Source organism: Hippocampus zosterae, chromosome 3 (assembly GCF_025434085.1).
Source record: "Hippocampus zosterae strain Florida chromosome 3, ASM2543408v3, whole genome shotgun sequence".
NCBI classification, from domain to species: Eukaryota; Metazoa; Chordata; class Actinopteri; order Syngnathiformes; family Syngnathidae; genus Hippocampus; species Hippocampus zosterae.
Window position 1 is genome coordinate 24,329,252 of NC_067453.1, and position 27,224 is coordinate 24,356,475.

Consider the following 27,224-nt stretch of genomic DNA (forward strand, 5'->3'; position numbering starts at 1 on the left):
GATTCACCACAATCGTGATACTTCACTCTAACAACAATACAATGTACTCTAAAAACAAATTCATTCCAGTTTTGATGAATTAACATATTCAAACTCAATAAAAGCAGCAGCACCTCGCAATGAAGTCACCCAGTGCGGTTGCTCCACAATGTTGTGTGGGTTGATAAATGTGACCACTTTGGAACTTACCTCGCGCATTCTCGACATCCACACTTCGTCACCACTTTCCGTCATCTGCAACGGGCTGCTGGCGTTGTGCGCGGACAACATGGCAGGCTCTTGCGGGGTGGGACACTGCCACTTGGGCAGCGCAAGGATGGCCAGGGTGGGAGTGATGAAGCTGAAGGTCCCGCCCTGGAGAATTGGCAGCCTGCATGTAAACATCATCAGAACTGTATTATTATCTTTTTTAATTCCATTGAATGAAAAAAATAGATCAATAATATGGCTGTACTTTGCTGGTCTATGACAAAAATAACACATCGAAACAATCATGCAACATCCATTGGCAAAATGTTTGGAGACGAAATTTGGAGGTGTGAAGGTAGACATCATATCGGTAATAAAATGTGCTTTTCCCCCCCCTTTTTTTTAAACATGTTAAATGTGATGAATGAATTACAGGGAAAAAATGTGCGTCAACTGTACCCTTTTTCCCCATCTTAACTTCACAACAGGCCGTTTGTCTTGGAGCCCATTGCAAACGTGAAAAAAAGATGCAAAGCAAATAAGGATTAGATGTGACCGAATGTTTGCCGGCCTCTGCATTCATGTTGCGTTTTAGCTTCTTGTGACCTGCGTGGGCTCGCGCCTCAGACAAAAGCCTCCATTATTTGCTCAGGGTTTTCAATACGGAGCACGTACGACTCAATTGTGTGGGAGGCTGCGGCGTACTCATAAAGATGGATGCATCGCCATCATCGTCATCGCCTCACTCCCCCGTGCTGATGCTTAATAACACCCAGGAGTTCTGTACACACATGAGCTCAATGCGCTAAGCGGCGTACACATTGAACGCCGCTTAGCGTTCAACGTGTTATTTACATAAATTTATTCATTCGTTCATCTTCCGAACCGCTTGATCCTCACTAGGATCGCGGGGGGTGCTGGAGCCTATCCCAGCTGTCTTCGGGCAGTAGGCGGGGGACACCCTGAATCGGTTGCCAGCCAATCACAGGGCACACAGAGACAAACAACCATCCACGCTCACAGTCACACTTAGGGACAATTTAGAGTGTTCAATCAGCCTGCCACGCATGTTTTTGGAACGTGGGAGGAAACCGGAGCACCCGGAGAAAACCTAGGCAGGCCCGGGGAGAACATGCGAACTCCACACAGGGAGGCCGGAGCTGGAATCGAACCCGGTACCTCTGCACTGTGAAGCCGACGTGCTCACCACTGGACTACCGGGCCGCCTACATAAATTTACTTAGCGTTATTTATGACGATGATGAACGACGCGGGAGAGAGCGCGTGAGCCTGACCTGCAAAAATTTGTCTCGGCATGAAGTTAAGGGAAAGTGTGTGCGCATGCGCCTGTACGTGCGCATGTGTTGTCCTCACGAAAGTGTGTGAAACACTGAGTCACGATTGCCTGAGATGAGGGATCGACAACCGCCCTCACAGTATCATTAAAATTGTTTCTCTGAACTGAGCAGTATCGAGTTGGATGTCTATTGTCAGTCAAAATGTGAATACAGATATACAGGATTTTATCTGCAAAGTTCAAAATGTTATGTTCCCAAGGGGAGGGAAAGAGCTCAAGCCTTGTGGCAAATGCCAAAAGTCTGCAAGTAATTGCTGCCCACCCAAAAAGCTTTGGAATTACCAATGGGTGTCACAAGATGGCGACAAAGAACAAAAACTAAAAGTTTCAATTTTTGAAAATGGCTGGAAAGTACAAAGAAAGGATAAAGTTAGTCGAAATGGCGGCTTCCCAATCTAGAGGCTGATCAATGTTTTACTTTAAAACTGGTCAAATAAAAGACATCTCTTCATTTATTTCATTTAATTTCATCACATGATTTACCTGATGCCGATACTCGCCTGAAGCAACGTGCTGAGTCCGGACACGAAGAAGATGGTGCAGATGAGCTGGCTTTTGGCCATGTTGTTGTCGCCGATGCAGAGCGGCTCGGCAAGGATGAGCGGGATGGCGATGATGCCGCCGAACGCCAGGACGTAATGCTGCGACAGAGCCAACATAGTCGGACACGTACGACCAACTCCTTTTCGCTCATGATGTGCACATGACTTGAGCCTTCCATTCACGTTTATGCATGTCATGATTGAAAAAAGGAGAACGTGATCGCTCAAGAGCACGGCGACGGCGTCACAAGCGCATGCCGATCGATGCACTGTGGGACACTTTGTATCAATGATGAATTTCGTCGCCCTTTTTCGCAACGTCACAACCACCGACTGCTAAAATATTTATTTTATATACTGGCAACTCTCTGATTGTTAATGGACAGATGATATCAGAGGGAGGTAACCATCAGGACGAGAGTTTGCAGCAGATAGTTGATGAGTGATTACTCTGATGTTTTGAAATTACCCATCAATCATATTTAGATGAAATACTTCAGCGTTTGGCAGCAAGAAACGCGGCTCTGACATGGTAGAACGCTTGACATGGTAGAACAAACAAAGAAAAAAATAACAAAGGATGTCAGCCATGTTGGTTTGAAACAGCCATTTTAGGGTTATTTTACCAAATTACTAGTGATGACTGCAAATTAACCATTTTCAAAAATTGCGCCTTCAAAACCAGTTTAATACCATGCATTTTGACAGACATGTCTAGCATGGATAAGGCCACCAAAAAAGCCTCTGGAAACCATCTCCAAAAATGCACTGGAGGTTTCTCATTCTGTTTTGAAGCGGCCATTTTAGGGGTCATTTTGCCTATTTCTAGGAGTCCTCTGAAAGCTGACTCCAAAGAGAAACTGTGACTGCCTTCCTGACAAAACCAGACCGAGTTGGTAAATATTCAGCAACATTCAGTGATATTTCGGTCAGCTCCGCTTATCCAGCCAGCTAATAATGGCAGACGCGCTAACTCAGAACAGCCATTTTCATCAGTCATCAGTCATTGGTGATAGCGGCTAGTGGCTAACAGCTAGCTGCCGTGGTCATTCACCCACAGCACTGAGCCAGGAGAGCTCGGCCGGTGATCGCGAGCCGTGGGAAACTCCTGACATTCGGCAGACTGCGTTTCATAGGCAGTGTAATTTGCGAAAATGTATCTTTGAGGCTGACAGCCTGCCACGGTTGTAGCTGTTACCGATCCATTTTAAACAAACCACGCTTATTCAAATGTGTGGGGTTTTTTTTCTTTTTTCGGTATCGAATCCTTGAATGCTTATTGAATGTCATCAGCCTTCACTTATTTCATTACGCAGCTATGCTCGGAAAGCTAGAGTTTCGAAAAGCTTTCTGTGTGAAAAAAATGCCTACAGGATGTTGAGATCCAATCAATCAGGGTGGTCACCTATCCAATGTTAATCAATTATAGCCTCATGGTCACCAGCTGCATACAAGTGTGTCAAAAGTCAACACACACAGAAATACATTTGAATTTGCCAAGCTTGGTTTTGAGTAGCTGTTAGCCGTGTAACATAATAAACACAAAAAAAGTTGCTGTCGTTGCTACATATCTACTTCTGCCCTGATGAGATGGTTGCTTTCTGTATTTAATATGAAATATATGTTAAGAACGCAGCTTTTAACACACAATTAAATTAAATTGTAAATTTCACCAGTGTGGGACAAATAAAGGATATCTTAAACAGTCCGATAGGATGATCTGTTGGTATTATTATGCCAGTCAGTAACTGAGTTCAGTCAGTAAGTCAGTGAATTTTTATAGGAGGTCCCCATATTGTTCCGACACTGTGCACACCAGTTCATCCCACCTTTTGTAACTTCTGAAGTGAGTTTGTCAGGACCATCATTAACCGATTACCCCCGACACCCCCCCCCCCCCCCCCCCCCCCCGTTTGGTGATTGGTTCGGTAAGTAGGTTCATTTGCGAATGGTGGGTCTGTTACTTGGTTTAGTGTGTAAATTACAGGGAGTACTTAGTTCATGACAGTCGTACACCAAGTATGCCCCATGGCAGGGGTCACCAACGTGGTGCCCGCGAGCACCAGGTAGCCCGTGAGGACCACACCAGTAGCCCGCCAGTGCTAGGATTGTGATTTGCTCGTAGAAATTATGATTTAAAAATGCAAACATGGGCAGTATTATAGATTCTATAGCTACCTATTTAGCTATCTAACTAGCTAGCTACAGTATACGTCTAGCTAGCTAATGTTCTAATATTATTAAATTTAATTTGTACAAATGTTATTTCAGACGCGTATCAATTTGGTAGCCCTTCACACAATCAGGACACATGAAGTAGCTCTCACTCTCAAAAAGTTTGGTGACCCCTGCCCTATGGTGAGTTGCTTGGTCACTGTTAAAAAGTGAATGAGCCAGTCGGCTAACTTAGTTCAGTTAGCAGGTTGGCAAGACAGTTCAAGTCCAATGACTCGGTGCACTTAGTGAGTCGGTTAATATATTAATTAGTAAATCATCAGTTAGTTAGTTAATTACCAAGTCAGTTAGTCAGTTAGTTAATTACCAACAGTCCTTGTTTCACACCCACATTTGTTTTTTGTGCCACAGCGCAAACTAGCTTAGCGGCCGGCATTTGTAACCTCCAAACCATCCATGTTGGGCCGCCGTAAACCTATGTCTTGCCGGAGTAACTTGGGCGAGCTGTCGCTTTGTATGTTCATTCGTCAGACAGTCTGTCAGTCAGTTTTATTTCAGGAAGTCAGTCATGGTACATAGTTCGTTTTACTATCGCGTCTTCTTCACGTTCATCACGAGCCGTATGTCACCTCAAAACAGTGTGTATGGGGACCGCTCTAAATAAAAGACACCGTGTCGTGGTTAGGGTCGGGGTGATTGTTGATCACTGTGTTTAGCCTTTTCGACCTTTTACAGAAGCTTGTGCCAACATAAAACGGCATGAGGTGAATTTACCTGGAATCCGAGCAGAATGCAGAGGTACCAGGGTGGCCGGTCGTTGAGAGCGTAGACCAGGTCAGCGGCCGAGTGGGCGCCCTTCTGCCGCGCCGCCGCGTCCACTGCTGGGTGTTCGTTAGCATCTTGGCCCTGCGAAAGACACGTACCATCAAATTAAATCACTCAGTGTGCACACGCTACATCAAATACAGGTGAATCCCACCACGCAACAAGGACAACACAGCAGGTTTTATTTGCTTTGTGGATTTTTAGCCTTGGTGTGTGGAATGGGATGTCGGTGCAGTTTGTTTCGACTGCAAATACTGAGCATATGCGCCGAAAATTGTTTTTTGATTTGTTGCGTGTAAAGAAGGTTGGTTAGAGCACACACTCAAAACACATACCGCAGATGTTTTTTCTCTTCCCGGTGAGCCTTCCCCTTTGCCCTATATTTTGCTGTCAGTTTATGGACATATGTATGGAAAGTGTTCATACCAGTCGATCAGCAGCTACCCGTACTAGTTTCCTACTTCAGTTCTTGAATCTAGACCAGAGTATTTTTTTAGCAATGTGTGTGTGTGTGTGTGTGTGTATATATATATATATATATATATATATATATATATATATATATATATATATATATATATATATATACAGTATATTTAAACATACTTTATATATATTAAACATACTTTTAATATAGATATATATATGATATTTACGATATATATATATATATATATATATATATATATATATAAAGTAGGTTTAAATATACTGTATGTATATATATATATATATATATATATATATATGGTTTTTATTCCAAGGCTATATTGCCCAGGTGAGCATGGTTTGGATTTGTGTTCTTTTGAAAGAGCAAAGCTCATTTTTATAAGGTGAGTCCTGACGCGGTGCCAAATGCCTGGGAAAAGAAATGTCCCGCTACCTGCTTTCGTTTGAGAAGTAGCAGATTTGCGAACACACAACCATGGCATGTTTGACATGGTCCCGCGCCATTCGCGGCAGTATCATTTTGAGTTACCGGTCAAAGTATAGATCAAAGTGTGACTCAAGATGGCTTCCATTTATTCGTGGAGCCATCATCAGTGCGTATCAAGTATCAAGTACAACTTTACTGTCAAATGCGCTGTATACAGCACAATCCAAGGTCAGTTTGTCTGAAACTGTCACACAGTCAGTGGGCAAATAAAAACCTTGTGCGGGGGCTACTGCTTGGAGTTAGGGTAAGTTTAAATCTTTTTGTGGCCAGCAGTCCCGCTCCTGAGCAATCGCTTCTTCCCTATTTAAATCGCGCTGTTGCCTTAAAAATGTAGGAGCAAGGGCTCGTAGGAGCAGGGGCCACCTGATACGCAACACAGAGTGGGGGATTCTTAAAAACACAAAGAGGTCAACTCTCTGTTCAGAGAGGCCACACGGGACAGCTCGCTTTCCTTAACATGGTAAAAGCATTTAACATTCAAGTAGCTTTGTTGTGGAAACACTAGGACTGGGGGACCTGGCATTCAAATCAAATCTCATTTTCCGATTTGACTTCAGGTGTATGTAACGAGCGGTTTGGCCACAAGAAAATGCTGACAGTATCACTCTTATTTATTACAAATGAGAATTTGTCATTTTGGTAGCAGTTTTAGCAAGCAGAATGAAAGTTGCCATTGTTGATTTGCTTTCATGGGCCACATAAAGTGATTTGGTGGGCCAGATCTGGCCCCCGGGGCCTTGAGTTTGACACCGGTGATCTAATCTGAGCGAATCAAGCACTTGATAGTTTATCTACTATTCATGAATATGTAGCTGAAGATCAGAAAAGTGAAGGTTTATTTTTCAACAATTTTGGAATGACTCAATTTTTTTTTAATTAATCTACGGATAATATAGTTTTCAGATCATTTTTTTGGAAAATATACACTGTACATCTTACAGGATTTTACGATAATCAAATTTTTTTGGTGATTAAAATCTGGCTTGGTCACCAGTGGTCTGTCTTAGTAACTTGAAGAAAATCCTCCATTTTGCACTGCAGGTATTCATGCTCCACTCTGGGATTTTTCTTTCTTATTTAAATGGATTTTTAAGTGATCCATCACCAACATCCCCCGTGTTTATGTTTTCTGATCACCTGAAGCCACCTGCATGCTGGATCTTTTGGGTCCCTATCCTCACTTGGCCTTTTGATGCGAGCAGATTGTCACGGCACAATAAATCCCTCCCGGCGGATTTGGATGGCAACCTGACTTTATTTTTTTTTATTAAGTTCACTGGAGATTGTTTTTGTACCCATTTGTTGTCGACACGCTGGGAAATTCTCCAACTTTGTCACGTGACACCCGAGAACTGCGAGATAGTGGTGCAAGGGAGGAAAAGACTTCTCTTTCGTTTTGTTTGGCAATTAAAAAACAAACAAGAAAATCTGGATGCCCACACGCCGACCACCATTGCCAATGATGGATACGCGTTGCGAATCATTTAGGAACATCTGAAAGGTGGAAAACGATACGCTTGGGCGAAGTACACCTGCATTGCACAAGATTTTTGGTTGTTTTATTTATTTATGTATTTATTTTTTTCAGTTTCATACCACATTCTAACTATTGATGAAATCTGATACATTGCCTTTTTCTTGGAAAAGAATCAAACCTTTATTTGACTGATTTTCAGTAATAAAAATAAAAAATAAAAAAAAATACAATCTCTTGTCTTCAAATAAAATCGAACGTGACCATTTTCTTTCTAGAAAAAAAAGTATGCAGTTAGTATAATGATTCTATTTATTCACAAGATTTTTATTTTTTTTAATTCGTGACAGACAAAATGGTTTTGTAGACTTCAGCATTCATTCTGGTAACATCATGACAAAAATACACTGCCAACACAACAGAGGACTTCGTTTGGGGTGGAAAAATGGCCAAGTCAGTCACTGGACCTTAACCCAATTGAGCATGAGGATGAGACTGAGGAGATGAACTCCTAGAAGTAAATAAGATCTGAAAGAGAATGCAGGAAAGGCCTAGAAAACCATTTCAATGGAAGAATGCAACAGTGTGGTGAAGTTAATGGGTCGCAGGCTTGATGCAATTATTGCAAGTAAGGCTTAAGCCACCAAATACTTTAAGTTCATTTCATTAATGTCTGTTCCAATACTTTTGCTCACTTGAAAAGTTGGTCGCTTCAAACAAAAGTTGCTCCATCCTGAGTTATTTATCACATCCACATGCAAATACCGTGAAGTTGGACTTCTGAACTTTTGTCTCAAGTTCATCGTTTGACCCAAACCCCAAAATGTCCAATATTTTTGGTGAGGACTTAATATGTTCACATTTTGCCGTTGGAGTTGTGCATCACTACTGCAAACTAATTTTGTTGTATCCTATACAATGACATTGAGTCCATTGAGAAGCTGCGGCAGTTTCGCAGACCTGCATCATGTCATCAGTCAATACAGTGTACGGCTATACACAAGCTCTTTACACATTTTCTTCCATATGCGCACGGTTGCTAATATGTGTTAGACATCACTCACTACAGTAGGGGTGTGACCACATAATATCCTGTCATTACATCATGCGCGTGGGGAGTTGGTTAAATCGACCTGCACGCTTCATGCCGGCAGGCGCGCTGTCACAAAGGCACGCAAATTTGTGGAGGCGCCAGTTCGAAGTTGATTGATTGATTGATTGTTTTGTTTATTGAACATAAAACATATACAGTAATAATTTGACAGAAAATAAGGTAGATAAAAAAGTAAAAGAAAGAAATCAGTCTTCATTCAACACAGTTATTATGTTCAAGGGAGTAGGATGAAGTAAAAAAACTTATCTAGTCCTACCCCGTTATGTGTTTATATCTACTAAATCATTTTATATCAATCAGAAAAGAAAAAGTAAGAAGAAGTCTCCATTAAGGCTCATACTTTACCCTTAACCGTGATATTTTCACAACTTTTGGTTTGTATCGGGATTATATACATCCTCACCCTGGCACTCTTGTGTCAATTTTCTCTTGTATTCATAATGGATATTGCAATACCTTTCTCTATTTATCAACTTAGTTCTGATTTATCATTATATTTAACGTTTAGAATTTATCATTTTAACTCTGATTGGTGTAGGTTGTTTTTACTATTTTTTTGAATTTGTTTTTGAACTCAGCAAGCGATTTACTCATTTTTAGTTCACGGTATACTTGAAAGCAGGAGCTCCTGAAGGGTACAGTTCAAAGGACAACAAACACATCTGCTACTTGTGCCAGCACTCCCTGGGGTCGAAAACAAAAAGGTCATAATGATGACAATGTTATGTTAAAATGTTACATTGAAGTCCACCTGTTTAAGCTGCTAAAGATGATCGCATTTAGTAGACCTACAAGTCAAATAATGCATTGTACAACGTACAAAAAGCCATTGATGCCTTTATATTGCCATCTGGTGGTAGTTTGCCTGAACTGCAGTGCCCTGACACTGAACTGTTTTATGAAATTGTGTCTTTAAAAATAATATTCAGTTTTATAACTCAAAAGTCTGGGGTGTTTCAGAATGGGAAGTAGTATTTTCCCCATTTTAAAAAGAAAAGTCTTAATCTTAAAACAGACATTTTCAAGGTTTTAAAAGAGCTAAAAATTGTCATTTGTTGAATTTTCAGCATTACGGGTTTGTATTTACTGAAATCAAAAGCTCCATCCAAAACCTGATAACAGGCTATGTTACAGTTTAACATAGGAGTTCTTAATTGATAGCCGCTTTGGAAGTGTTGCGTACATTATGTGAGTTTTTGCAGATTGTCTGCTGGCAACTATTTTGCAGGATATCCGAATAGCTGCCATTTGGATGTGAACTGCTTCAAATTCCACAAACATCTCTTGCCAGTTCTTTACACCCTACAAAATGTCTTTAGACACCTCTGTGAATAGTAACTAGGAACTACATTTTTATTTTTGAAAAAAAAACACTAAAAATATAACACTGTTATCATTTGGACGTTTGTTTAAAAAAAAAGGACCTAGAAAATCTGTTGCTTTCTAATTTGCATGGAGACTGTAAAAATCTGAGAAAAACACAAATGGCATAATAACGTGGGACGCCATGTCAATGCATGATAAAATTAACTGTAAAATATCAAACAACGTATCCTTGAACTGATTACGTATTTAATCAAAACCATTAAAAAAAATATTTAAACGACCTTAGACCAATACTGCCCTGTGGCTATAGTTCAAGCCTTTGCTGATTCTATGCTAATAACTCACTCCTATTACCTTCAGTCCTCTTTTTTTGTTTTTTGTTTTACAAAACACTGACCTAAAAAAAAAGTTTTGTGAGACACAATTTGGGAGTTCAACTTTCTACTATGACCGTCAGATTTGAAGTTTAGTGTGTGAGAATTACAACACACATGGCAGCGATGCCAGCGAAATAACCCAGAAACGTGTCCAATGTTGTGTTGCGCACGATTATTTGCCACAAAGCGTCATCTGTACTTTCCACGTCACAGGCACATGGATGTTCTTTACGTGCTAATGGAAGTGACATTTTGGTCTTGTATTTCATCGAAAGGGTTGACAACCTCTGGGTAATGCAACAGAGGCCGGAACTGAGCAACAGCAGCGTCATCTGTCATTTAATGGCTTCCAGGAGACAAATGTGATGCTTCAGTCATAATTGTTGACTCACCAAAACCTCATTGATTTATCCGCTCGCAATCAATACATCCGACGCGTCCCTCTGACCCCTGACCGCAAAAAAAAGAATGGTGAATGTCTTCATACATTCACTTTGACAGGTGAGAGTCTCCACCGTTTGTTACAGTGAGCGCATGAGACAAACACACACCAACAAGCGGACAGTAGACATCAATAAACTGGTCAAACTTATGATGCCTCGGAGTTGTGTGTTTTTGGGTGGTTCCTCTGTCTGTACAATGAAGTTTGTCTTCAAAGGAAACACCCAAAATAATTCCAGAATGACTTATGATAGAAAGCGAGTCATCGTTTTTCCCACATGCAACGATTGATTTGAATATTTCACAATTTAGCATCGTCCAGCCTCTGTCTGGACGATGCTAAATTGTGGTTGCAATTGAACAAAGAAAAAAAAATCAAGTTCGCTTTTAATTGACTATTGGAAAAAGGCCAAAATGAGCCAGATACACCCTCTTCAAAATGGCAGACTTGCTGTGTCTTTTCCAACATGGCTACTTTGCCTTGACTATCAAACATATCCAAGATTTTGTTCAATAATCGCAACCTAACATTTAAATCCAATCTGTAATGCTGTTCGGTGAAATGTGGTAAAAATTCAACCTTGTAAGTCAACTGGAAACCTCCAAAGTCAGCCTAAAATGGCCGCTTCAAACCAAAATTCTTCCAGTCAGGTAGCACGGAGTCAGCCCTGTTACGCGTTTCTAATGACATCCTCCTGGCAAATGACTCTGGAGACCACGTGTGTCTGGTTTTATTGGACTTAACTGCAGCATTTGATACAGTGGATCACAGTATTCTGCTGACTCGTTTGCAGCACTTGGTGGGCATTGGCGGCAGTGCTCTTGAGTGGCTTAGGTCCTATCTAGCTGACAGGACCTTTTGTGTCAGCCTTGGCTGCTCTGAGTCACGCACTGCTCCCCTGTCATGTGGTGTTCCACAGGGCTCAATTCTGGGGCCTTTGCTGTTTTCGCTGTATCTGCTCCCATTGGGTTCCATCTTAAGGAAACATGGTATTCCCTTCCACTGCTATGCAGATGACTGCCAGATCTATGTCCCACTGAGCAAGAAAGACGCCTTCTCATTAAGGCCACTCCTAACCTGTGTGGAAGAAATCAAAACCTGGATGGCACAAAATTTCTTGAAATTCAACGAAAAGAAGACAGAGGTGATATTGTTTGGTCCCAGTGTCCCTTGTACATTCCATCCTGTAGACTTGGGCCCCCTGTCTCCTTATGTGAAATCAACGGTCTCAAACTTGGGCCTTAAACTGCACAGTGATTTCAAACTCGATCGGCAAATTGGTGCCGTTGTTAAATCAAGCTTCTTTCACCTTAGACAGCAGGCCAAAATAAAACCTCTCCTCTCACATGAACACTTTGATACAGTAATTCATGCCTTTGTGACACCCCAGCTTGATTACTGCAATGCCCTGTACTTTGGAGTCAGCCAGTCCTCCATTAAGCGCCTTCAGCTGGTCCAGAATGCCGCTGCTCGCCTCTTGACTGGTACTCGTAAGAGGGAGCATATAACTCCGACTCTGGCATCCCTTCACTGGCTCCCCATTCATTTTAGAGTTATTTTCAAGATCCTCCTCTTTGTTTTCAAATCTCTGAATAATCTCGCGCCACCTTACCTCTCTGAGCTCATCCGCCCCTACACACCTGCCCGGCGCCTCAGGTCTGTGGACCAGTCTTTGTTAGAGGTACCAAGAGCTAAACAGAGGCTCAGAGGGGATCGAGCCTTTTCTGTTGCTGGTCCCTCTCTCTGGAATGACCTCCCACTGAACATTCGGCAAGCCTCATCGCTGCCCATCTTTAAAGCCCTCCTCAAAACTCACTTGTATTCTTTGGCGTTCGACTCAGCATGATTTGTCCTTGATTTTACTGTCTGGTGCTTTTCCACCGCCTTTATTACCGATTCGTCGTACTGTTTATTGTGTATGTTAAATCGCTCCATGTACAGCACTTTGTATGCAGCGATGGCTGTTTGAAAGTGCTCTATAAATACTGTTGACTTGACTTGACTTGAAAATAAAACTACTTGCGAATGGTGATCAGTACATTTGACTGCAATCTAACTCTTGGTATTTTTCCACGTTCAAAATCACTTGGGGTCCAAAAGTTTAACCTGTGGGTGTACGGTCTACATATCAAACTTCTCACAAAATGTGCTTATTTTTGTACAAAATAAAACACTGGGATGACTACCACTGAGTGGTTAGTCAATCAATGAATCGGGAAAGGGAGTCATTAAGTAACAGCTGTGCTTTCGGGCTGTTTGTCTTGTCAAAACCACCCTCCCTCGTGCTTGCTGTGGCAGTCTGCGGAGGTCCCGCCTACGTTTGTTGTGCATAAGCCACAGCCTACGTTACGACCACTGCCAGTTGTCGCTCGACTGCTTCTGGATAAACTCTTTATTGATACATCCTTAATTTTTGTCGATCGTTGTTTGTCTATGTGTGCCCTGTAATTGTCTGGCAACCAGTTCAAGGTGTACCCTGCCTGCTGCCCCAAGACGGCTGCTCGATAGGCTCCAGCTGCGTTCCCAATCACAGCTCTTAGCCGAACGATTCACAAAAAGTGGATACACGGGCTAATGATGTACCTTCTGTCATTTAGTGGAAGGGCATTCTGTTTTGCCTGTTACTCTAGGTGCGTGCCAAGATAAATTAACAAAAAAAAAAGTTTAGTAGAAAAGAAATAGCTTCTTTTGTTTTCCAGATCACTGACACCGGCACACTGGTTGGGAATCACTCCTACAGCAGACCCGCGAGGATGAAGAGGTCCAGGTAATTGGATGTTTTATAGGCGACATGGTAATTGACTGGTTAGCATGTCTCAAAGGTCCAGGGATCCATTCCCGGCCCCGGCCTTCCGATGTGAAGTTTGCATGTTCTTCCTATGCCTGTGTGGGTTTTCTCCGGGTACTCCGGTTTCTTCCCACATTCCAAAAACACGCATGGTAGCTTGGTTGGACACTCTAAATTATCCCAAGGTGCGACTGTGAGTGTGAATGCTTCTTTATGAGTCCTCAGCGATTGGCTGGCAGTCGGTTCTGGGTGTACCCCGCCTGCTGCCCGAGAACCGCTGGGATAGGCTCCAGCATGCCCGTGACCCCCGTGAGGATAAGCGGATCAAATCATGGATGCATGGATAGTCTTTGTCTACAAAAACAATCCAGAAAGTTGGGTCAAATTGACGCAAGTAGCAGATCGGTCCAATTTTTGCCCAAAATTGTGATTATTTTTGAGCCAGCGGGATTAAGAGCGTACAAAGTCGAGCATGGTGCAGTTGATCCCACTGACATTTAGCATACTTTGTTCTTTCCGCATTCCATAGTGGCTTACTAACTGTAAAGACAAACCTGACAACTTGTACACAAATATGCTAAAAATACCTTTTTGTTTCTACTTTTTGATCACAATGTGGGTGAACTCACCCCGAAAGCGGTGTCATCATCTGCCAGCTCCTTCAGGCCCAGCTCCAGGCGCTCCTCCTTAACAGTGAGGTGCATGCCGCAGGCAGACAATCAACAAACAGCGGTCTAAGAGTAGTGTGAGGGCAAAAAAAGTGCCGGACTAAGACGATGGGTCGCCACGGCAACTGAAGCTCACAGTCGAGTCACAAGAAGAGTAGCTGACTGATTTTGGGACCTCCCACCCCCTTGACCTACTGTACGGTCATGTGATGCGTGACCAGGGCTGGTCCTGTGCGAGCGCGTCTGTCACATGCGTCGCTTCATTAGTCAACCTTGTCATCAGCGGAACTCAGGAGTCACATAAAAAGCATCAGTCTCCCGTTATTATTATTTTTTTTTTTTGCCATCGGCTGGTCATCATTGACATCAGTTGACCTCTCAAGGATTCTAATCTACCTCTGGTGGAGATCGTCATAAAAAGCCTGACCATAAAGAATCAAAATGTTATCTGAAATGTTCCACCGCCAGATGTTCCATTTAGTCAACTCATAAAACTACATTTACCATTGTGATCAATGTAATTCCCATAAATAATTACATTATATTAAAAAAAAAAACCCTTCATGAACTGGATGGGTCTTGTGTGGTTGAATGCATGCAAAGACAGATGGATAGATGGTGGAATGGATGATGAATGGTTTGGTTGGATGAATTAACATGAATGGTTGCATGAAGGACTCGATTGGTTGAATGGCCCATTGGATAATTGCTTGGTTGGATGAGGGCATAACTGGCTAAATGGATTGGTGGTTGATTGGAAGGTTGGTAGATGATTGGTTTTGGGTTGGATGGATGAATAAATAAGTGGATGGTTGATGGATGAAATACTGTGAAGATAAATGAATGACTGGATGTTTTGGCAGTTAGATTAGAGGTCATAACCTGATGGATGGATGATTGTTTGGGTGGTGAAATGCATCGATGGATGATGGATTGATTGTTGGATGGGAAAATGGATGAATGACTGGATGGTTTGTCCGTTGGGTGGATGATGCATGCATGGATGGATGAATTGTTCACTCTTGAATTGTATGGATGATTAGTCGGATGGATGTTGGATGAGTGGATGGCAGTAAGGATGGAAGGATGAAAAAGTGACTGGATGATTTGCTGCCTGGATGAATGGTTGACTGGTTGGATGTGTGGATGAATAGACGTTTGGCTGGAAGATGGTTGGTCGCAAAAATTGATGGTCGCATGTCTGAATGGACTTATGAACAGTTGCATGGGTGGCCAACAAAATTGACGATTGGATGATGGGATTGAGGACTAGTTCAATGGATGGATGAAAGGTTGCTGTTTGAATGGATCCCTGAGAGCTGGATGGATGCTGCAATGATTGTGAGATGACAAGGAATTAATGGATGAATAGCTGTGGTCTCAGTGAAGTACCCAGCTTTGTAAACAAAATGGGGCCATAGTAGAAAACAGCACTCGGGACGGTCAAGACTCAGCGGGATCTCCACCATCTGACATAACAAGCAACACATCATGTATCACGTTCACGTACAAGTGTTAGACTCTTCGCCTAACTCTGGGTTTTCCAACCCTGATCCACTCCATGTACTAGTGCAGTGGTTCTTGACTTATTAAACCAACTATGACCTAACAAGTGCTTAGCTCTCCAACAGTGAAGATCATATTAAAGTACCGCCTTACTTAATAACACAGTACTCTAATTTGATAACTTTTTTCCTTTTTTTTAATAATTACTCTTAACATCTTATTCTTTTACTCATAAAACACAACACATTGTGGACGGTTAGCATCAAATGCACTCAAAGTAAAATCTATTCAGAGTGATTGAGAGTCTTTCCATATGATAACGCAGGACATGACCAGCATAACCCACAAAAACATCAAAGGAGTCGGATTAGCAATGCTACCTGCAGCTCGCATTTGAAGCGATTGGCCACCCTAGCTAGCCTTGCAAAGACCCTTTGTGCTTCTTCTCTTTCCGGTCACCACCAAAGCATTCCTATCGCTAATGGCTTTAATGTAGCGTAGTGTAGCATCCAAGCTACGGGCCTGACTGAACTGCTTAATAATGTTAGTGCAAACCATTGTAAAGTATCAGGAGACCATTTCCCAAAACTTGTGACTGTGAATTGTTGATTGGCACGAGACTGCGTCAAATGTTGCCCACTAAAGCGTCGCCACGAGTTAGCTAGTGCATGTCATTGCTACAGGATGTTAAAGTGACCTTGAGCGGAACAGCATCCTAAGCCATGTTAGTTTGGCTTGTTAAGCTTGCTAACAAGACTTCATGTAGGGATAGAGTTGGCTCAAGAGCTAATAACTGCATGGCATTCTTTTACAGACTTCATATACATACGTAAAATATATTACACCTTGGTTACACTAATAGGACTTTTGTCCTTTAATGGCCACCGTACTTGTGCTTTGAAAAGCGGACATCAAGTACGAAGAGAATAGCCGTTCAGTGAACAAGCATAAGTTAAATAACCTTTATTTGATCCACACTGGGGAAATTTGCAGTCTACAGCAGCAAAATGGGGCGTGTTTCATTGCACAAAATTTTCAGTTTCAGAAAAGAACTGTATACAGTTCAATATAACATGACACACCATTACACCATTCGAGATTACAAATTTTACTCTGAGGTTGAAATTTTCAAAACCAACCTTAAAATACCATTTTGGCTAATGAGCTAACAATAGCGTAGTTTTATCTTACAGATAACACAAATACGTGTTTACATTGGCGCCGAATGATGTTGTTTGCCTAGATGCGCATTGTGTGTGCGTGTGGGGGGGGGGGGGGGGTCGATGTGTGTGCCTCGATGGGATCACCGCCTTATCGTGGTGAGGCACTTTGCGCGTCTCCATGACCCCTAGAGCTATGTCGGCAGGAGTCCCGCACTCCTGGCAGGGTCACACAAGCCGAACAGGTCGAAGGGTAGAGGCCAGACAAAGAGTGATCCCAAACCGGCACCTGGGGGCAGGCATAGGCGGAGTCCAACAGACCGGACTACCGGCAGCCCCCTGCAACTCTTGCCAGGAGAAGGTCGTCATGGGTACCCTCATGCCACCGGAAACCACCTGGCAGGAGTGAAGATGGTGGGAGTGAGGACTGTGCACCCACACCCTCACCTTAATCCGAACCTCTGCGCAAGCTTCTTGCCCCAACCCCACACCCAATCCCCCACCCTGCATCCCCCTAATCCCCCAAAGTCCTGTGGCGATGTGGAATAGCGGTGGGCACAGGCCAAGGATGTGGCTGGGAGTGCATAGCCAAACCATGCACACAGGCGGCAATGGAGTGATGGTCATTGACACTGCGGGATGGAGCAGCGCATCTCTTCGGCCGCTTCCATTGTGACTGAGCAGCTCCACACTGCTCACCCCTGTGATGGGGAGGGACCTAGAAAAAATGGTCTAAAAATTGTCTGCTCTCCACACTCCGGACGGTAAACCGCAATCGTCGGAGCATCCCCATTGCGGTCGAAAGGATAATAAACGAAATAGAAAAAATCTATGCATAGCTTCGTGGAACGTCCGCACACCTGGCTGAAACCCCTGACAGGCCCCACCGGAGGACAGCACTTGTGGCCACAGAGCTCGCGAGGTATAACATCGATATCGCAGCTCTCAGCGAGACCAGAATACATGGAGAGGACTCCCTGACAGAAGTTGGTGCAGGGTATACTTTTTTCTGGAAAGGAGTCCCCGAAGGCACTCGTCGAAACCATGGAGTTGGCTTTGCTGTGAAGTCCCAACTGTTGACGCGCATCTCAGAATCCCCCACCGGCATCAATGAAAGACTGATGACATGGCGCATTCCCCTGGCAAAGGACGCTTCGCCACACTCATCAGTGCCTATGCACCAACTCTGAATGCCGAGCACAATATAAAGGAGGATTTCTGCAGAGCTCTGGACACCATCCTGCAGCAAACACCGGCTACGGACAAGCTCATAGTCATGGGAAATTTCAATGCTAGGGTGGGCACGGAACACCTGGTATGGAGCAAAGTTATTGGCCAGCATGGAGTGGGAAAAATGAACAATAACGGCCTTCGGCTCCTCTCCCTCTGTGCAGAACATCAGTTGGTCATCACTAACACCATTTTCCAAATGAAGAACAGGTTTAAGACCACCTGGCAGCACCCCCGCTCCAAACACTGGCATCTCCTGGACTATGTGATTGTCCGTCAAAAGGACATACGAGATGTCCTCATCACCCGTGTCATGCGCGGAGCTGAGTGTTGGACTGGCCATCTTATGGTCAGGTGCTTGGCCAGTCAAGGAGGCGCCACCAGGATTGGTTTGACTGCAACTCAACCGAGATACATACACTGCTGAAAGCAAAGCATGAGGCCCATAAAGCTCTTCTGTCCTGCCCTACATCTCTCACCCGTAAAGCCACCTTTCTGCAGTTAGAACAGTGACCCAGCGAGCACTCCGTATCATGGAGGACACCTGGTGGGTGCAGAAGGCAAATGAGATCCAAAACCTGGCAGACTGTAACAACACCCGAGGGCTTCTACAATGCCATCAAAGCACTGTATGGTCCCAAGAAGCGGGCAATTGCTCCAGTCCGATCAGCTGATGGCTCTGCACTCCTCAAGGACCACCATGAGATCCTTGCCCGTTGGGCAAACCACCTTGAAAATCTTCTCAACCATACCAACCCTGTCAACCCACACATTCTGGACAATCTTCCAGACCTGCCAACAATCATGAGCCTCGACACCCCACCATCCTATTCTGAAACCCAGCAAGCCATTGCGGGCCTAAAGAACAACAAAAGCGCTGGTCCTGATGGCATCCCTGCAGAGGTTTTCAAACACGGAGGTTATCTCCTCACGCGCCGACTGCACCTCCTGATTCAAAACATCTGGGAACATGGGACCGTCCCGCAGGATTGGAAGGATGCTAACATTGTTGTTATTTATAAGCAGAAAGTGGACAGAGCAGCCTGTGGGAATAGCCGAGGAATCTTTCTCCTCTCCACCGCAGGAAAGATCTTGGCCAAAATCATGCACAGCAGGCTGGTCAAGCACATCTCAGAAAGTGTGCTTCCAGAAACTCGGTGTGGCTACCGGAAGACTAGATGCATTGACATGTTCTTTGTTTTAAGACAGCTAATGGAGAAAAAGCAGAGAACATCACAAGGACCTGTACATAGCCTTCATCGATCTCAGCAAAGCCTTTGACACCATCAACCGTGAGTTGCTCTGGAAACACCTCTCCAAACTTGGGGTGCCACCCAAGTTTCTCAGCATCCTCCAGCAGCTGCATGATGGGATGCAAGCCAGAGTGCTAAACAAGTTAAGCCTCTGAGAATGCATTTAACTCCCATGTAAAAGGGATTATATCAGTACTGTATTTTTTTTTGTTGTTGTTCTGGGAAGATGCACCTGTCATTCCTAAGACTGTCCGCCAGGTGGCAGTGCAACCTCAATCAGGAGGCACGCATCGAGCCTCATTCACTCATTGAAGTGAGCAACCGTTACAGATGGATGGATAGATGGATTTATAACATTATCGGCACATTTTCTAAGTCACCTGTTTACGCTTTTAATTGTACTACAAAAGGAATAAAAGGAACGCGCTTTTTATAATAATTTTTAAAGGGGGGGGACACAGTGACTCTTGCCACTTAAATTAATTCTTTACGGTCATACAAGCGGCCCATATTCAATATTTATGGATGAAAAAGGCAGCATATTTGTGTTCCCACCTTCTCCCTCTTCCATCCCGTGAATGAGCCCAGAAAGCATGACATCATCATTTTAACATCCCATCCAAACCCGCCCCTCCTCCACGTTTATGCAGCAACGACATCATCCTACAGGATTACAGTTTAATCTGAGGAAGATGAAGAGGAGGGATGGAGAGGAAGGAGGTGGGGGGGGGGGATTCATTCATCATTTGAAGGCCTTCATTGACTCACACATTCATTCAAAGCTGCAGTCGCTGTCTTACGTAAGGTGGAAAGAGGGGGGCGGGTCAAGTAAAGGACGCCGATGGAGGGTGGAGTTTGTAGGCAAATGCGACCCCCTACCTCACCGCCTTCCCCCCCTGATGCTGTAGAGGATTCCTTCATCTTGAGGATGGTGAACTGCACTTTTTCAGCTTCTTTTATGACTGCGGTGCTTTTAAATCAAAGTGTATAAATTTACAATCATATAATGTCATTTGTTGTTGTTATTTCAATTTGGAAAATGTTTCCAAATTTCCAAATACACACTTGGAGCTAGCAGTTGACAGCTACACTGTGGAAAAAGCTTCTCATGGTGTTATGTTGGGGAGAGGTGCTGCGGGATATGGGCTCCGAGCAGCTGTGTTGTCCCGGCAGAGTGGAAAAAGGTCAAAGTTGAGCTCGGTTGTAATCTGCTTGCTTATCTGGCGTGTGTGTGAACCACCCCCCCCCCCACCCCCACACCATCAATGGCGACCTTGTGAACTTCCTGCATAGATGAGGTCAGCTCTGTTTGCCAGGATGCTCAGGAATTTTTACGGCACCAAAAGTCTGTCGGGAATTCCTCAAGAGTTCCACTTGAAAGCGGGATAACGAGGGAAGTGGAGGGGGAGTGGTTTGTGGGGAGTCACGGGGTCAGACAATAAAGCTTGACCGCGGGGGAACAATGTCAGCTTTGACCAAAAAAAAAGTTCCACTTTATTTCTTTTGTTCACTTTTATAGCGACAGGAAGTCAGACTTATTTTTCTATTTTGTAAGGACAGGCAACAGGGCAAAATTGCAAAATTCGATGTACTCCTTCATAAAATATTATGTTTGATATGTTTCAACCGTGAACAGCAAGCACTCACTATTTGACTCATACACTCACTGTTAAACTAACAAACTAACCAACTCACTCACTTTTTAAGTCACCTCGTTGTTTAACCGACACATAAAGTAACTCATTCACTTACACATTCGTTATCTTATTCACTCGCGTGTTACCTCACTTACAAATTCTCTAACTTGCTCTGTTACTCGCTCATTATTTAATTCACTCACTCAGTCACAATTTAATTCACTCACTGTTTAATTTATTACATGTTTAATAATTTAATTAATTGAGAAACTCCCTAATTGTTCAACTCACTATTCATGTCACTTGTTCATTTTGTTTTAAATTATTTCTTCAGTCACTCATCATACAACACACTTTTTAACTGACTCATCCACAAACTAATTCACTCATTCAGTCTTACACAATTTAACTCATTATATTGCTAATTTATTCGCTCACCGATGAACTCACTCACAAATGAATCGGCCGAGCCGAAAATGGCGTCGGACTGCTGAGATTCCAATCGGGTTCGATAACGGGGACGTCAAGGCACACCTTTCCTGGTGTGCCGCAGCTTCAGTGACCTTTGACTCGACAAACCCCCTTTTGGAAAGAATTATTTTTGATTTCCTTGTTTCCGTCTGCTGGCCCCGCCCCCTTGGCAGCAAAAACTGGGAAACTATTATTCAGCTTTCTGGGAAGCAGGGTGCATGTTGTTCTTGTTCTTCTTCTTATCACCGCTAATGACTTAAACGGGGCAGCACAGTGGTCTTGTGATTAGCCCATCCCAGTATTAGCCGAAGCCACTCGGAAATTGTCGGCAGCTAAGATACAAGCTATGCCACGTTGCATGAGGCCCAACTACGCTGACGCTATCACCAGAGTAATGTAACAAGCCAAGCAATGGTGTGTGTTTGTGTGTGTGTGTGTGTGGGGCGGGTACCAGAAGTATCTCAAAGCAGCTCCAGTTGGGTGCAGCCTCTTCTTATTGGAAAAATTCATTTTCAACTTTTGAAACTGCACCATTCAGGTCGACTTGATGGTACATTTTTTTTTTGGTCTCATCGAACTATCACAAAAGTCCCCCCCCCCCCCCCCCATAAAAATAAGTCGATGTGGCATAAATGCTGCAGCTCAACCCTTCAAGAGTGTGTGGGGGGGGGATGAGTGTGTGTGTGTGTGTGTGTGTGTGTGTGAGAGAGAGAGAGAATATGCGTGTGCACCCGCATGCCTGTCTGTGTGTCCTACCCAAGGTGTAATCATCCAAAATAAAAATACAGAAAATAAAATACTATCTAATGGAAGTTGGTTCTTAGAATATTTTTATACAGGATATACTGTACCAATATAATAATTCAAAATATGTTATCACAGAAATGAAAACTGAATTAAACAAAAATGAAGTCAAATCTATTTTTAAAAGACATGCTCCATTTCCATTTATGTATTCATTTATTCATGAAAAATAGTTTAAAATACATTTTTAAAAGTCATGTTCCGTTTCCATGCAATTATTGGCTAATGAAAAAACATTGACACGATCAATTAAGTCAAATAACACAATATTTTAAAAGTCTACTAATTCAACAAAAATTGAAATATAGATATTGGCGTTTTATCCAGCGTATAGTAAAATACAATTATCCGTTCCAAATTTTAAAAAATCCTAAATTAAGGTTTTTTTTGTGCAAGCACACAAAAATAAAATAACCCCCTTTTTTAAGTGTCATTTATTTAATTTCCAATATATATATGCATACATTAATAGGGCGTAACCACACAGTAAACTGCAATGAATAATACCGTAAATTAGTTCATGTGTGTTTAATGAAAATTAAATGCATATCAATATACCCACGGTGCAATCACATCAAAATAAGAATCGAGTGAATTGAAATGAAGTGCTAAGTTGCGGCCTGATGTTATGGAGGAGCATCAGATATTCAGCACCATCCCTTCACAGGCCTTTTCTTTTTACACGGACTGCAAAACGCAAACGCTTACCTTCATGATGAAGTGGCTACTTTCCATCTCCCGTTCCATCAGCTCTCCCGTTTGGGGAACATCTCTTTTTGTGAGCTTTTATACCGTTTTTGACTCTTGTACTTTGCTCTCTAGTCAACTTTTTATTGGAAGTTTTCCTCAGCGTTCCCGGCTCATTGGTAAATGTCTCACTGACTTATTATGCAATAGTGACGAAAAGGCACTGATAACAACATATTCGCACTCAATAACGGTCGTAAAGTTTGAAACATTTCTTGTGCTATCAGTGTATGCTGGTAAGTGCAATTGACCTTTGCTGACAAGTTATTAATATTTCATATCTTGGCTGTCTTTTGGCTTTAGGTTTAACTTTTAACGGCTATTTATTAATTCCATCAATACACTTGTTTGTCCAACCGTTTGTTAAGCATCCATCGATTCACCCCGTGTTTTAATCCATCGGCCTCTGTTGGCCTATTCATCCATCCATCCATCTATCCATCCATCCATGCACATGGCCGTCACATCATGTATTCATTTGTTGTATCCATCCATCGTCCATCTCGTGATGAATTCATCCACTCGTGACTTCCGTGAATGGTGTCGTGTGCAAATCTAGTGCATTATAATCCAAAAATGTTCGATGATCAACATCGGAAAGTGGCAAGTGACTGAGTGAGTACACTCAATCAATCATTGAGCCGAGAATAAGTTTCATCGGTGTCCTTTGCTCCCTTGTTTCTCTCCCTAACTTGGTTTTAGTCCCCCCACCCCACCCCCCAAAAAAGGTTATAGTCGGCATGTATCTATTTTTACTCTCTGGTGGGCTACATGAAGACAGCACACATGATTCAGGGCCACTGCACTTTATCTTTTTCAATGGAGACACTCTCTCCATCTCTCTCTCTAAATCCATCCATCCATGTATTCATGTAATGTTGTGTTGGAGAGGCCTGTAGTGTTACAGCGTGGGCAGGAGAGTTCGAATGACTCAAAGGCTGAAGAGGAGCCAAAGATAGGTTGTTGGGGAGGCGGGAGTTGTTTCTTTGAGGGGGCGCGGGGGAGGGAAGGGGGACAGAAAGCTTTCATAAATCTGCATCGTGACTTGCAAGAGAGCCAACAGGTTACGGATGGACCACCAAGGCTCAATGGGGCAAATGTCCATAATCGCAACGTATCCCTTGATGAACGTCAAACATCCATGTTTAAAATGAAACTATTATAAAATATACTACACTATTATAGCCCTGTTCCAAAACGTGACCACGAAATGAAAGAAACTGTCCTAGAAGTGAATTCTCTTTCCCACAAAGATGCCGCCTGCTTCCCAACTCTTACGGGAAGCTTGTGGTTGGCGACGGTTTGAGAGTCCAGCGAATGTCCACACGCTTGACATTTTCTGCAAGAAGATAGCCCTTTGATAATCTCTCAGAAGAAGTCGGGAACCGCCTGGCGATTGTTTGGTTTCCCACTTTTTCTGCAAGACGATCAAAGACGACGGTGCCGAAAAAGTTGGAAACCATGCGGTTGACAAATGCTTCGGGAGCCAAGTAAATGCTATGTACACACTCCTGTCCTCCCACTGCACACATTCCTTCCGGGAATTTTAGAGGTAGCGTGGGACTTTTACGACTTCAACCAGAAGGACGCAGGAAAGAAATGAAGCTGAAGTCAGTAACGATTGATCGTGTGCTCCCTGGCTTCATCGACAAGTGACACTGTGAGAAAGTTGAGACTGTCAATAAGCTTATAATATTGTGTCAGCAAAATGGAGCTTCAAACTGTTAGTTGCCGCTCCAAATTGGAGGTTGGTGTCAAACTGAACTGAAAAAACAAAGACACTGTGGATTTAAAACAACATGCTAGCATAAAGCTAACAAACGAGCAAAACAGCATAGAAAGGGGCTAACAAAACTAACATGTGTGTTTCACTAGTTGTAACTCTTGACGTGTGAACACTAACGGGGTGAAAACTAATATTTCTGTATTTTAGTTAACGAAAGACTTAAAAGTTGTAATTATAGGGGCTTTCAGACCACAAGAACCAATACCCAATGTGCCCAAGTAAATTGTCTAAAATGCCTTGTTCACGTACAAAAAAGGTCCCTGGTCTGGGCGGGTCCACCAGGTGCCTCAGAACCACTAAGGTCTTTGTGTACCTACCAGGACCACTCTGCGGAGGTAGGCTGCGCTGAAGAATGCTGATTAGTTGACTGAAGTTGTGCCGTTTACGCTATCACCAGCCTCCATAAAATAATTGCTAACTGCTAGCAAACATTTTTTAGCTGTGCTCTCCTCACCTGGTGGTGACGATTGATTTTAGGAAGTCTCTTTTCTTCTTTTTCACCGCTCAGTGTTGTACCAAAGGCGCTGAGGTTTGATATGGTGGAGAGCTACAAATATCTGTTGCTTCTTTTGATGATTTAATAAAGGTGGGTCGTGCGCAAGCACACACACACACACACAGTGTTCAGTGTTTGTTGTTGTTTCGTGAGCCATCTGTTGCTTCCGATGAGATTTTGGGTCACAGCCTGTTCCCTGAGTGGGATTAATAATCTGTGTGTGTGTGTGTGTGTGTGTGTGTGGGTGTGTGTGTGTGTGTGTGTGTGTGTGTGTGCGTGTGTGTGTGTGTGTGTGGGTGTGTTGTGGGTGTGGGTGCTTTTGGAATGTGTAACAGGATCCGCGGGGGCAACAGGAAATTGCTGGCGTGGATGTGACGGGGGTGACTGTGACACGAGACAGGTGGGGGAGATAAAAAAAAGGGGGCGGAAGCCAGCTGTCAACGCGTGGCGGGGCGGGAGGTTGCTCAGCATCAAAATAAGTATCAATATCAAATGTATACTGTATCATACCAACAAAAAACATTGAAAGTAAAATAGTCAAATGATTAGAACATATTGATGATTATAGATTAGTCCAAAAATATATAAATGTGAAAAATAAACAAACATATATCACAATTCTTACAAACGACAACCCCCCCAAAAAAATATGAATGTGAACTCGGTTCATTTAAGTCATATATTTCGTACGACTATGTATGCAAAGTATGCAAATTACGATCCATTTTATTTAACTTTTATGCAAATTTCCTTTGCATTTCAACTTTAAGAGCTCTTTGCTTTTAGTTTTTTGGTAGTCCTAAAATTTTTATGAAGTGAAAAAATACTTGTTTTTTTTAACACTAGTCTTGATGTTGATATTTGGAGAGCCAAGGATTTTTTAATTTTTTGTGCCACTTGGTGGAAAAGCTTTGAGAAATACTGGAGTGTGCGACTAATGTTGGAGCATTCCTGCGTGCCGATCTAATATTAATGGCACTCGCCCACGACGCCTGACACCGGCTGAGGCCGCGTCCAGGAAGAGACGGACGCGTCTCTGGAGCAGGCGGGGTTGAGGGGGGAAGCTCTGTGACTGCCCCTGCCTGTCGATCACCGGCTCATTTAGATGCACAATATTACCATCACATATAGTACTGTGCACCGCTCACTTTTTTTTTTACTTTAATGTGCAATAATTTTTTTTTAATCATTAAGGGGTTTTTTTCAATTGTTTGACTTTTTTTTTTTACATTTTGAATGAAGCGCGAAAACTGATTTATCATCTTGACAAAAACAAAGGACATTTTTGCAATAATTTTGTTGTGAATTTTACAAACGTAAGATGTAGTTACGATTCATTTTTCTTTTTTTAACATTTTCGTTTTGATTTTATTTAGTTAACGAAAAATGTTTTTTTACATTTTAATTTTTTGTTGACTATAATAATCATGCTGGAATCACCGTCCGGCCTCCCACCACGCCCCCCACACTCCTCATTTGCACGCCACTGTTCAAATCAACCGTAGCATTAATAATCACCATTATAATGTCATATTGTGAAGTTACACCATGACACCCCGTTAAGTGTCTTTGGAAAGGCGTAGCTGTCTTACACAACAACAAACACAATGATTCATGAATACCCCCCCCCCCCACACACACACACAGTGATTCATTCTTAGTTTCATTAGTGTTGGGTTTTTTTCTCATGTGATGCGTAACCATTTCCCAAAGAGCAAAGTGGAAAAAAAGTCATTCACAAGTCAGAAATATTCGTCAACATCATACACATTCTGAAGACCGAGAAGCTTTTTTTTTTTTTTTTTTTTAAATATAAAACAACATGGCAGCTCGTGACGTTTCTGGACATGTCATAGTTCAAAAATAAGCACCTGGACTCGGTCCCTTGTTGAAGCCGTATGTCAAGTCAAGTCAACAGTA

The 27,224-nt window shown here is 42.9% G+C and overlaps 1 protein-coding gene across 3 annotated transcripts in view; it reads right to left on the reverse strand.

Annotated features, from left to right (window-relative positions):
* The window catches only part of si:dkey-106n21.1 (solute carrier family 23 member 1), a 47,080-nt gene extending 24,027 nt beyond the window's left edge, over nt 1–23,053 (reverse strand). Inside the window, exons 1-5 of one of the 3 annotated variants that reach the window (XM_052061226.1) lie at nt 22,984–23,033; nt 14,176–14,280; nt 5,038–5,169; nt 2,030–2,187; nt 190–370 (exon numbers count right to left, since the gene is read on the reverse strand). In XM_052061226.1, coding sequence (XP_051917186.1) covers nt 190–370; nt 2,030–2,187; nt 5,038–5,169; nt 14,176–14,250 — 546 coding nt within the window. In that variant the 5' untranslated portion in view covers nt 14,251–14,280; nt 22,984–23,033. Of the gene's footprint in view, nt 1–189; nt 371–2,029; nt 2,188–5,037; nt 5,170–14,175; nt 14,281–22,983 lie in introns of all 3 variants that reach the window. The other 2 variants (XM_052061225.1, XM_052061227.1) reach the window with 2 other exon arrangements.
* Nucleotides 23,054–27,224: the final 4,171 nt, after the last annotated feature.